We start from the raw sequence: 13,277 nt of genomic DNA, 5'->3' as shown, positions 1-13,277 counted from the left end.
AGGATGGGGACACGCGTACTTACACTGATGACCAAGTGCACTTTGCATATATAACACAATTAGCGCTAAACTCAGCAGCTTTATTTCTCATCTGTGTGGTAATTATGATTTAATAGGGCTTCATAATGTTCCCTCTAATTAGTGATTATATCTTCTTGTATACTTTCATACGTGCATATACATTTATGTATTCTCAAACGGCTGGCACTGATGTACTCAGAAAATCTGAGGAAGAAAGGAAGATCACAGAAGAAATCAACAGACAGAGGGAGTCAACACTCCTCCAGCTATTACAAAGTGATGGTGAGTAACGTTTCAATGAGCCTCCTGCCCATCACGCAGGAAGCCAGGTCTGGGCTCCCTGATGGGGAGCAAATAAGCTTGTCTCAGAGTCACACACGCTGCTGCCAGGAGCTGTTCCTCGACCTGCTTCCACCAGTGCCAGGACAAAAAAGAAGTGGGAGCAGGCAGCTGGGAGGGTGAGGGGGGTGAAAGCTGGAGGAAAAGAGTATAAAACCCTGGCAGATCAGCCCACCCCTGCCTCTGTAACCCCATCTTCGGCCACTTTCCACGTCCTCTTGGATAAGAAGTTGGACAGTGCTGGTACCCAGGGATGTTGACAACTATGGGATCGATGAGCGCTGTCTGCATGGGGTCTTTAACACCCCCAGAAATCAATGGAAACATCTTTCGACCTCGGCCCGTGTGTCAGATTATGCCTGCGGCAGAAATGGAGGCATAAACACACGGAGTAATAAATGAGCAAACTATTAATTACGGACACGCACAAAACCTTTTTCATGTATACTTGGTGAAATTAGCACTGAATGCAGCTAGCTGGATGCCTAACGAAGCGCAAGACAGCACATGCATAGCGATTTTTCACTGCAAGAGCCACTTACTTTCATGAGGACATGCAGGAGCGTGTTACCACCCACTTCACATCCATCACTTGAAACTATTGCCCAGAATGACTGCATGCGAATTTTGATACAAAACAAAAACTAAATCAGGTCTGAAACGCTACCTGGATTACAAAGGGGAAGTTACAAGAAGTTAGTTGGTAACCAACCCCCTGTAGTTTGTCTTTATCTCTGTTGTTATCAGACCTTCTTCAGTTTTAATCATGGCCAGAATCAAGTTTATGACTTTTGATTGATGAGGCACAAAGCGATGAACTGGCTGTGTGTAGCCTAGAAGTGACACGGGAAGGACAAGGTGACAGTCAGCAAACACCAGAAGGCCAGAAACACCAAGAAAGATGATAAATTACTTGGAGTGATATAAAAGGGACATAAAAATAAATCGCAAGGGGAAATCTTACACCTAAGAATATATTTCTTGAGAACAAGAGTCCGTGGTATTTGTAGATGGCAGTTCCTCCTGTTTGGAGGAACTTCAGATCCGGAAAGCACACGCACACCGTGGAGAGGACGCTGGGATGCTGCACCGCCAGGAAAACCAAGAGACAGATCTACCACATCTCCACCTCCGAAACTGTGATTTCACAAAAAGCTCTTTTATCGTGAAGAATAAGAAGCAGTTTGCAACGACTCAAAGAGATTTCAGCTCAAATGTCTCTGCAAATTAATATACTTTGTAGGAAAAAAAGTCAAATGTAGTGTTTATTCTAAGCATTTTACTGCCTGTCTCATTAACCCAGTACCTTACATGCCCTCTTTGTAATGCAAATTTGCTAAACTACTGCGCTTTCCATAAAACATTCACAGAGACAGTCTCACACTGCTCAAACACCAATTGTAAGCGAAGCAAAAATACACCGAATTTTTCTTAATACCTAGGCTCTGCACCTAAGTCTTATCTGCACATGCAGTTTGTGAGAAACCTGCTGCTGCTGCTGCAGCCACAAAGGTGGAAGATTTCCCAAAGCAGATGATGTGGGCAATTATAAACTGAAATACCACATGCATGAGCCAAATAAGAAGACTTTGTAGAAGGTACCTACAGCAGAGTTTTTTTTTTTCTTTTGTGGAAGAGAGATTAATGCAGAGAGGAGAGAGGATACCATGCATTTAAGGAGGTTAAACGTGGCACACAGTGCACCTGCTCGCCAAGCTTCTGCTTCATAGCCACCTGCCCAGCCACGCCGTGTATCACCACGAGGGTTTTCCATGAATCTTCACCACGTAGCAGCATGCACGCTGTTTCCAGCCGCTGTGCTGTGCCCATCGGCACGTGGAGCCCAGCAGGAGCTGCAGCACCATGCCACCAAGGTCTGCAGCTCAGCCTCACCCAGCCTCACTGCGCTGCAGGAGGTGACTTTGGGTTGGAAGGAGATGAGGCACAGGCAAGGCTCCTGTTTTATGATTTATACAGCTGTGGAGAGGGCCCAAAATGTCACCCTAAGGGTTCAGTGTTATGATTGCTCTCCCTTTGCCAACTGAGGTGTTGGAACATGAAATACCACAGCAAACCCGTTGCCAGCCAAGATTCACAATATAAACTGCACTGAACTCAATTCAGACACACAGGATGAAAGCGGAAATTGTATTATCTTTCCTCCTCTCTCCACAGGTATCAACTATTTTTGTTTCCAGAGACGATCTGTGCCATCTCAAGTGAAACTTGCAGCAACCGCCTTCATCCTGTGTTTAGTTCTGAAAAATGCTGCTTCTTTTTCAGCCTTGCTGGGGGGGCTGGAAGCTGTCTGATTTTTACAGCCACACCAGCTGGCCTGATGGAAGACACCACCTCTGCGTACAAACCCCTCCCAGATTTCCCAGCACAGTGAGGCAGAACTCCAGGAGTCAGTGCCTGAGATGGCAGAGACGTCTTTGCTGTTTTTTGATGAGGCTCAGTGCTAAGATGCACAGGTGACCAGAAGCACACATCTTTACAAGGAGTTTTCTTTATTCTACATGATAATATGCAAACTGCAAGCCTGGTTCCCAATCACCCAGAATAAACCAAGGCTTTGGTACTGTTCCTGCACCCAGACAGCTTCCCAAAGATAACCAGGACCTCAGAGACAACGCAGCCACACCACCCAGCAAAAAGGTAGCAAGGGCTCAGAGACTGGGACCACAACATGTTTACCCTGCAATACAGACAAGTGAATCTGATCCAACATGGAAATTTTAAAAAATTAAAATAAATCCTCAGAGCCACTAAAAAGAAAAAAAGTTTGGGACACGACCTACAATCAAAACACAACCGAAACAGTAATTTAGCAAACCAGCTTCACAGCATATCAAGAATACAAGCACCTGTTCAAATGCCCACAGTGATTTCCCAGATGCATTAAAAAATAATGAAGATATTGAAACCTATCTGGTTCTGAACATTCAGTTAATTTGGCACATCCTCCGCTTTTGGAAAAAAACAAAACCAGAAAACCACAGTAAAACACAGACGAGCCCTAGCATGAGCAGCCATGCATTCTCCTGCCCACCTGCCTGAAGCCCAGCTCAGAGGAACACACGGGGTTATATCAGCTTAGCTCATCAGCTTAGACTCACTTAGACCTCATTCCATCCATTAAAATGGTCAATAGCGATGCCAGCTGAGAAATGTCCATCACCGGGAGCTCATCTTTACAGGTCAGCGGCCAGCCAGGCAACAACAGCTTCTAGCCATTACTGACCTCGCTTCGACACGAACCACTGATTTCCAGGAGAAAGACGAGCCATGAGCCATCCATTTTCTTAATCATAATTAAAATAAACACAAAACCACTCAACTGTTTCTGTATGCTTTAGTTGATACCAAATATAAACGTGCAATCATCCTGCTATGTTTCTGGGATGTGAGCACTAACATAATAAGAATCTGCATGCATTCATTTCATCCATTGAGGCAGGGAGTACCCTATTATAAGGAGGTGCCGCTGAACAGAAATTAGCATCAGAACTGTTTGGATAACAAAATGTTCTGGTGTGTCAGCCTCCAAGTAAGCTGACAGAACAGATTTGGGCAGGTGTGTCTTGTGATGGAAAAATTAACTCTGATAAAGAAAAGAATAAAGTGCCCTTTAGACATGTTCAGTTCTCGGTGTCATTAAGATGCAAAAGGAATTTTAAAAAATGCCATCTCCATAAAGCTCAAGCACACGTAAGAGAAAGCAAACAAAGCTGCCTGAATGACTGCCTGTTTGCACTACTGGCTGCCCTATGGCTCTGGCAAAATTGGATTCTTTCATCAGCCCTGGTCTTACTGTTTTGTACAGAGCAATACATTACAGCCAGACTTCAGATAAAAAGTAAAACCACCAAAATACACAACAAAGTCCATATCAATGAAAAAAAAAAAACAACAAAATATACAACCAATTATTCTCTCTTTCAAACATTTTAAACATTTGTCATTCACAAATGACAGAAGATGCTCAATCAGAGACAGACTGCATCATGTTTGACTCCACTAAATGTCTCTTATGAAAGCCTCCCTTCATCTAAAATTCTTGTACTTGGGTTTAATTTCAAGCCATCCTTACACGAATCCGCTTCCTCCAATTTCCTAATTGAGACCGCACAGCTTAAAATATGCCCATCAGCTATCGCATAACTGCAGATCTACTTGACTAAGAAATACACGTTTTCAGGCTTCAGAAAATAATTAGGCACTCCAAATTTTCCTTCAGCCTCCTGAGGAACAGACGTCAATGACCGATATCAGCAACTTAGACCACGGGTCTCATCCAGCCTCACGACTCCTGCAGCTCAGTGCTACAGCAATTCACTGAATTGCTACAACAGTAACCATCAAGATACATGGAAATTACACAACATATCCTCTCTCAGCTTTTTCTGGAACTGATCTCTTACTCACCAAGTTCTCGGTCCTTAGTGGATATACACTCTTTTATGGACTCCGTTATGCCAAGACTAGCTGCAGTGGGGAGTGGACCAAGTAAGGATTCTAGCGCGGGTGGTCTTACAGAAGCTTCATTTCCATTTTTGCATTCTCCGTCTTCACTTGTTTTTAGTCTATCCTTCTCAAGAAATTCATTATAAAAGTCCTTGTTTAAGTGATTAGCAGCTGCTTCCAGTTCCTCATCTTCTGCCTCTTCCTCTCCAAATATGCTAGACGCATTATCTTCTATAGATTCTGTAAGGGGGAAAAAAATACAACAAACCAACACATCATTGCATACCATCTGTTAGAGAAACTAAGTAAATAGAGAGGGACTCACTAAAAGGATTTAAAATCTGCAGAGAAAAGCTGTAGAACATATACACAGTATTTTAGTACTAGGTATGAATATATGAAGTTTCCACATGCTCTTCAAATTCATTAGCCTGGCTATTAAAATGTGTTTTTGTGAATACAGTCATCACTTAAAATAGAAGTATTGTGTTATTGAATTATGCCAGATAAAAGGGTTTTTTGAAAGAAGCCAACTACTTGTTGGGCTAATTACAAATAAAAAATAGCCAATTAAACCTGCACAGAGACCCATCATGCCAATTTGTCAACTAGGGCATTCAGTGACCAAGGGATCTGCACAAAGGTCCTCTGCAACTCAGACATCAGTGCCAAACTTACACTGTACCAGGAATGAAAAACAACCAAAGTCATTAATGTACTGTAATTGAATTGAACAGGTTTTATTTTGTTATTGCTATTTTGTATTATTATTTTGCATTAAGTTATTTTGGAGGCTGACATTTGAACCAACTACTTGGCATGATGTGCTGAAAAGCAAAGAGAGCCCCGATGCAATAAGTAGAGATTTTTTACTGCACAGGCATATACGTGATCACATTTATCATAATCAAGTTCATACACTTATGACTGTCTGCAGGATATGAACCCATTATTATTTAAGTAGTCACAACATTTTATAGACTTACCATCTTTAGTGAAATTTGCAAATACGCCTTTTGCTTTTGGTCTACTATTTTCTAATTCAATCTCTATTTCATCTTGATAACTTGATATTTCACCTGTGGTGATGAAATAAAAATAAAACTCAGCAATCATCAATGTAATTTTGAGGAAATGAGCGATCTGTTACACTAAACACAACTTATACCTTCAAAATCTTCCAGCTTTTTTGATAACGCCTTCTCAAGCTGAAATGAAAACAAACAAAATAAACGTGAAATTACTACAAAAATACCTCTGTCCTACTTGTGAACTGTATATGCTGACACAGAATCATAGGGTATTTTAAAAGTAATAAGCAAGTTTCAAATCCCAATTCAAATTATTTTATTTTGTATTGTCTGCCAGGCAAGACAAACAAATTTCAGAATACTGACCCATTTCAAATATTACGTCACAAATCTCTATACTTCAAAAGGAACTTTCAGCTCTGGCGAGCTGCAAACAAAAGGCCTCATTCTTCAACAGTTAGACTTCGTGACTGTGTCTGTAGGTGAGGGTGAGTGCAAAACAGTGCTGGAGTCGCTGTGCAGAGGCCACACACAGCACGTGTGCTATGGCAGACTGAAGTACTGACCTGCAGCATCTGACAGACTCTTAAGAACACCATAAACACATCAACAGCCCTTTAAATGATAGTATATTTAGAGTATTGAATATTACTGCCTTAAAAAAGTGCACGGTTTCTGATCCCATTACAAGGCATGAACCTTTTCAACTCTGGTGTCTTAACTCTGGATAAGTAGGACAAGAGAGCGCACACAGCACAGGCAAGAGCAGTGCAGACATTAGGACAGCTTCTCAAGCCACAAGCTCAGCTTTATTTGTCACATGAGAGACTCCAGTTTTGTAAGGACACAAAGATCTGATGCCTCGCTAAAAGGTCAGAGCACAAGAAGAGAAACACGCACATCATCAGAAAGCAAGCATAAGGGAGAGAATAGTGCAAATAGTACATAAGGGAGTAACTGCATCACCTTGCAAACAGGGACACACCTGGGCCGTGTGTACTGAGCCCTCCTCTACAGCACAGCAGTCGTGTGCTGAGCACCAAACACCGGTATCCTGAGAAACATGGGAGCTCCACGGGTGCTTGTTTGCTCAAACACCCAAACGTCCTGATCTGCACTAGCAAAAGCAGTGACTTTGTGCTTCCTGCAGTGGTTAACTGGGATTGGAGAGAGACTTCAATCCCTCATTGGGGGATATTTAAAGCTAGATTTGAAGCTATGTATCTGAAAGAGCACACCTCTCTGGAGTAACCAGCAAAAATTATAGGGGAGAAGAATTTCTAAGCATTTTTTTTAATGGAAAGCTGTCCCCTTGCTCATAAAACAATACTCTTTAAAAAAAATAATAAAAATTAAGTTAATGGGCGTTATATGCACCAGTGCTCACCCTTTTCTTAAGAAGCTCAAAACAGATGTTACCTGATCAGATGCTGGCCAGTTAGGCTTCAGTGCTATTTAATTCAGAAGCAATAGAGAGAGGGAAGAAAGGGGAGAAATACACAGAGCATCCAGCTTAGAATTCACCTGCTGTATCTTCAACTTTTTTTGACCGGCTGTAAACGAAGGAGGATCGCATTCTTCTTCCAAGTCAATCTTCATAAACTCATCTATGGTTAGCTGGCTTGTTGGTGTATCTTCGAACTCTGTCAACCTACCAACACATACAGCATATTACCACAGCATCGTTAAGAACTTCTTTAAAAGTCACAAAACGCATCAAACTGCTGACTTTCAGAATAAACATGTCATCCTTAGAAACTTTGGCTCAAATACAGAATACATTAAAACTGAAGTGATACTAATTGTTTCATTTGCTGCAAAGTATCTTTTCATATCGCAAATTAGCTTTTGATTTATTAGAGTATGTAACACACACTTTTTTGATGAACAAAGACGGAAGAGAATTACCGCAGCCACTACAGTCAATTATGTGCAGTCAAAATTGAGACGAGAACTGCGGTTCATTCCTCCTGTCTTGCTGCTTTTGGGATCAACAACAAAACCAAAACGGATTCCCAACCTAAAATATCTGCCATCATAGTTTAAGAGTATGCTCAGAAATACTGACGGGAAGAGGGACAAGCAATCTTCCCAGGACACAAAGAAGCAGCAGTAAAATAAAGGGCTCATCCGCACGTAGAACAGATGAACGCATGTAATTTTACAATAACATATTTTGTATTTGTTCAGCGTTCACATTTGAGAAGCTCCTGCCTAAGTGAGAGATGTGACTAGCTCCGTGGGGAATTGCCATGAAAGCGGCTGAATCTTTCAAAGAAATCGACTCTTAAATGACACCATGTCGTCATAACTTCATCCCCAGATTTCAGCGTTTTGCACAGGTGGTTGAGAATGATCACATCAATTTTACAGATGGAGAAGGCAAGACAAAAGGTTAAGTACAAAGCCAGGTCAGGAAATGTCTGGCAGAATGCTTTTCTGACAGAAAGTGCCCTTTTAATAATATCAACATTTTCCATGGGAAAACCACAACGACGCATCTGCAGCTGCTTCACTGGAATATTCCCATCTTCCAGAGGAAGCAAAGCTGACAGCAGCTTCCATCGGCAAAGCTAGGAAACTAAAAACCTGTGATTCAGTCCTCCCAGCCCAGGACATTTCAGAATTTCTCTCTCCTAAAAAGCAATCATGGTTTTCTCTTTTGCTTCTGATTGCAAGAAAACTCCTTCAAAGAAGAAATTCTCAATAGGGCAGAAATTCAGTTTCCAACTCCAGGGCCAAGGTCAAGTGTACCTGGCCACTCTCTTTCCCCATACCCTTATCACTACCTACATTATCTTTTTTTATAAAAGGAGGAGCAAGACAAGCCAGCTCAGACAAAAGGACCCAGGCCTGCTGTAACTTCAGCAGACTTTGCCTTGTGCCCCCCGCTCCCAGGGAGAGCCGACTCCAAGCAAAGCCGACAGCAAGCAGCTTGCCGAGCCCACGCACAGCTTTGCCCACCAGCCCTACTGCTGCCAAGGAGAAGAAAGCTCTGCAGCCCAGTCCTGTCTGGGGTTAAGGCATCTCCATGAAGCTCCAAACGAGCTGTGTACTTAAGCACAACTGACAGCCCAGAACTTTCCCTCGGAGTACCACTGACCAGCTCTTGTCTCCCCTCTTTTAAATTGGAAAGCAGAGGATGATATTGGTGGCAGCAGCACCCAGCTTTTAATTAACAGACGTGTAATCTCGCAGCATTAATAAGCTTCCTGTGTGCACTACCTGCCTTACAGGAGGGGGCCTCATCTATCAGGCCGAAGGAAAGACCTGGCTAGGGCACTGTTGATGCTTTTTTAATTCAGGATTCATTTAATGCCAAACCCAGGCATCCCTTTAGAAGCAGGGAGTTTCCCAGCCGTCCTCATTCAGCTGCAGCCACCACCTCTTCATGACAAATCACACACGTAGAGGTAGTCCCACCCTGGCAGGGCTCTCCTCCCAGCCAGCCTCGCCGAGGCAAATTGTTATCCTCCTCCCACCATACCAAACCAGCACGTGCTTTGGCAAAGACACTGCTGTTTATCCCATGCTTGCTCAGAGTTTGAGATGAGCACCCAGGCTCAGCCAAAACAGCAACTCCTTCTGGGCGTTCAGAGCAACGTGGAGAACATCAGTGGCAAAACCAGGGATTGACAAGCCGGGTCGAGGACGAGACGACCACACTTGGATTTCAGCACCTAACATCATTCGCATGTCCTTGTGGACACCTGAGGCTCCGTCTGTCCCTCTCCTTGTCCACCTTGTGTGACTCAGGTCACTTGCTGGGTGTCAGCCCAGGGTGAGCCAACATGGTCTGATCTCAGTCCTGCTCCGAGCCAGTACTACGCACCATGCTGCGGGAGCGCGAGCCGTTCGCTCAGTGCTTTCTCCTTTAACTCGATATAAATAAATACCCGTGATTGCCAACCGCTCGCTTGCCTCAACGTCTTACATCGGCTGATATCCTGTCTGCATATTTTTAAACATTTCTCTGATGTTATCCAGTGTTTGGACACATGCCACCAAGGCAACAAACTGATGCACGCGGCAGTCTGCGCTGCGTGGAACAAGGTAACATCAGTTTGGCGGCTAAGAAAAGCTGATGCAGACTTAATTATAGGCACGATAGTTTCAGGGGCGAGGGAGTGCCCTCTTGAAAAAAAATAGCTGCAGGCTATTTTTTAAGTTCTGCATAAAACTGATACCCAAGTTCGTTTTGTACTTTCGATAATCTCTAAAAAAAATCTGGTAAGTGTAGCCATTTTAAGTCATCCACAGGAGGAGGAAAACAAACAGATATACAAATTAAGATTATTTCCTTGGCAGGAATTCAAAAGGGCTCTAAAAACTGAAATTTGGCAGATAAGTATTTTCTATTTATAGTTGAAGGAGAGGCAATCGCTACAGTTCAGGCTGAGATTCAACTTCCAGTCCAAACCCTTGTCTTACAGTTTCTCACAGACTCTTTCAAGCAAATTCCTTTGGGAGAAAAGCTTTTCCAGAGCTTGGTGTCATTTGCCCCTAACCCCAGACGTTTTTTTTCAAAGAAAAATTTCCACGGCTTTTGTTCAGTCAGTTTACAGACAAAAACACACCTCGTGCTCCGATAAAGCACTTTTGTGCACAAAACAGTAAACCGATTCTGTTCACACTTAATTTAGCTCCCAATAAGGGAAAATGGGTCAGTTACTTTGAAGTTGAGCAATGTTTTTTTCACTTTGTTTTGTTTCAGGGACACTGTCCAGTGGAGACTTATGAATCCAGTCTACAGCTAAGGACAAAAAAAAAAGGACTCCCATGTGCAGCTGAATGCTCAGTTTTAGTGTTTATGTGAAATTCTGTGGTAGTGGGGTGCAATGAAGCATTTAAAAGCGCGAGGTCTTCTGAAGTCCAATTCACGATCGCTTCAGGAGTCCAAGTTCAAAGTCCAAGAGGGACTTCTAAGCAGGGACAGTTTAGAAAAAGCCACACTGGCCTCCACTCCCTGTTCAAAGAAGAGGAAAAGCAGCTGAAACTGCCGGCCAAGCTCAGCCGGGACCGGAGAAGTCTGGTGAGCCGCACATCGTCCGACTGCCCTCCTACATACACGGCCAACCCCGAGATCTGGAGAGCAGGCAGCACAGCACACAGGTATCCCGGGCTGGACCTCGGCACAGAATGGCAAGCAGATTATAACCTCAGAGACAATTTAAAAAATGTATATATATTGGTGAATAGATCAGCTGATTTGGCAACTCCAACATCTGCAAGCTCAGGAAAAGTAAAGGACGTACTTTTCTATCTTACTTAAGTACAAAAATATTTAGAATCATAGAATATCCCAAGTTGGAAGAGACCCACAAGGATTGAGTCCAACTCTGAGGTCCCGAAAGGACACCCAAAAATCAGACTGTATGTCTGAGAGCATCGTCCAAGTGCTTCTTGAACTCTAGCAGCTCAGTGCCGTGACCACCACCCTCGGGAGCCAGTGCCAGAACACCTCTGGGTGCAGAACCTTTCCCTAACCCCCAGCCTGACCCTCCCCTGTCCCAGCTCCACGCCGTCCCCTCGGGTCCTGTCGCTGTCCCCAGAGAGCAGAGCTCAGCGCCTGCCCCTCCGCTCCCCTTGTGAGGGAGCTGCAGGCCGCCATGAGGCCTCCCCTCAGCCTGCTCTGCTCTGGGCTGAACAAACCAAGGGACCTCAGCCACTCCTCCTATATTTAACTATATTCTCCATTGTAACAGAGTGTTCATTTGTGCTGTCTACCACTTCAAACACGCACACTCACTAATATAAGAAAAGTTCAGAATTTGCATTGCTGTGGCAAACCATCACTGCTTATTACACTACAAATGTCTATTACATCCTCCTCCTCTCCGTTTTTTTCCAAGCTATGCAATATTCATGCATGAACTATTTACAGAAGTATGTAAACACATACCCTAACTGTGGTAGTTAATATAGAATATATATCAGAAATAGTGATGACATGCTTCCTACATGATATGCAAGTTTTCCAGTAGTCACCAGTATGTAAACAAATAGAAGTGCAGTCATTGTAACTTTATATAACTTGATGCTTACTTGCAGCAACATAAATGAGGTATTTTTAAAGCCTATATGAGCACGTATCTCATTACTAAAAAGTAAGGACAAAACCTGAGGTGATCTAGTTACCGTTATTGTGGTTTTACAAAGTACAACTAAACACCTGAGCTGGGCTACATTACTCTCCCTGTGTTCCTAGCCCAATGCAACTGTAAAGAGAAATATTTAATAAGAATGGGTACCAAGAAAGATTTATTCCTTTAATAATGAGAAGTGCCCTCAACAATTAGTTGCTTTTACTCGCTGACTTTAACTTGCTTACACAAAAACAGAGATTTGAAATTATCACAGCTCTGTTAGCATAAATTTTGAAGTTCTGATTCTACAAATGCTTACACAGAGTTAACTCAGGTTAACACTTGCGCACGTGGTTTGCCCACTGATAATCCCATAAACAGGTCTTCCTGGGCGTCCCTGAAATCTGTCAGTCTGAACCCTTTGGAATTTTTTGTTCTTGTTCTTTTTTCCTGATTCCAGCGTTCACATCACGGTAATGAAACAAAATGCTTTAGCATTATTTAAAACTTTGGTTCATTTGCATGGTTCCTCTACTGCAATATGTCAAAACATTCTATGATCTCTTGGAAAAGAAAAATAGCACACTGCTTCACTTTGTAACAGAGCCACTGCTTCACTTTGTAACAGAGCCACTCGGACGAGCTAAGTCAAACAAGAGCAAACTGTTTACAAGAGCTAAGACCAACTTAGTGCTAAGAAGTTAATTATTGTATCAAAAGTAACAGCCACCAAGTAACTTTGAAATGACAATTTTTAAAGTAAGTATGAAGTGCTGAAATATATCAGGAATCTAATTAATGTATTAGCTTTCTAGCATTGCCTGTAAAATTGGGTTCATCAAAAATAAAACCTGTTTTCATTAAAACAGATTATCAAGTTTGCAAAGGTGTGTAATACCAACTTGCTTGGATCCAGTTCAGTTTTACTCATTATACCAGAAAGATTTCTAGAAATCACCTATAAACCACTTGAAGCTATTTTACTTAAGACATCAAATAGTTCTCCATTTGCTCTCTTAGTGTAGCTCACTTAGTTTAGAGGTCAGTGAAGAAGCTCCACGGCTGCTGATCTGAGATCAGAGTAGACACCACTCCAGGCTCCTCACACAGCAACCTGTCCAGGTTTCTGAGAGTTTTTCTCTCCATACCACACTTTAAGCAAACAAACTTCAACAACTCAGACTTCCCGGACACCCTCAGCCCCCCTCCATGCTCAAATACCTTAAGCAAATGGCTCTCACTTAATCCATCACGTTCCTTTCACAGGATTTTGATATGGCTTTGCTTGTATCACAGCACACCACTGACTACATCACGCCTTTCCCTTCAGTGC

The 13,277-nt window shown here is 42.8% G+C and overlaps 1 protein-coding gene across 4 annotated transcripts in view; it reads right to left on the bottom strand.

Annotated features, from left to right (window-relative positions):
* The window catches only part of BRF1 (BRF1 RNA polymerase III transcription initiation factor subunit), a 175,451-nt gene that overhangs the window by 67,053 nt on the left and 95,121 nt on the right, over positions 1-13,277 (bottom strand). For all 4 annotated transcript variants that reach the window (XM_068682552.1, XM_068682551.1, XM_068682553.1 and 1 more), the window contains 4 exons: positions 7,383-7,509; positions 5,996-6,035; positions 5,814-5,906; positions 4,789-5,067 (listed from right to left, as the gene is read on the bottom strand). In XM_068682552.1, coding sequence (XP_068538653.1) covers positions 4,789-5,067; positions 5,814-5,906; positions 5,996-6,035; positions 7,383-7,509 — 539 coding nt within the window. The remainder of the gene's footprint in view (positions 1-4,788; positions 5,068-5,813; positions 5,907-5,995; positions 6,036-7,382; positions 7,510-13,277) is intronic.

This window comes from Anas acuta, chromosome 5 (genome assembly GCF_963932015.1).
Source record: "Anas acuta chromosome 5, bAnaAcu1.1, whole genome shotgun sequence".
Classification (NCBI taxonomy): Eukaryota; Metazoa; Chordata; class Aves; order Anseriformes; family Anatidae; genus Anas; species Anas acuta.
The sequence above is the reverse complement of the archived record's forward strand: the minus strand, read 5'-3'. Positions and strand labels throughout refer to the sequence as shown.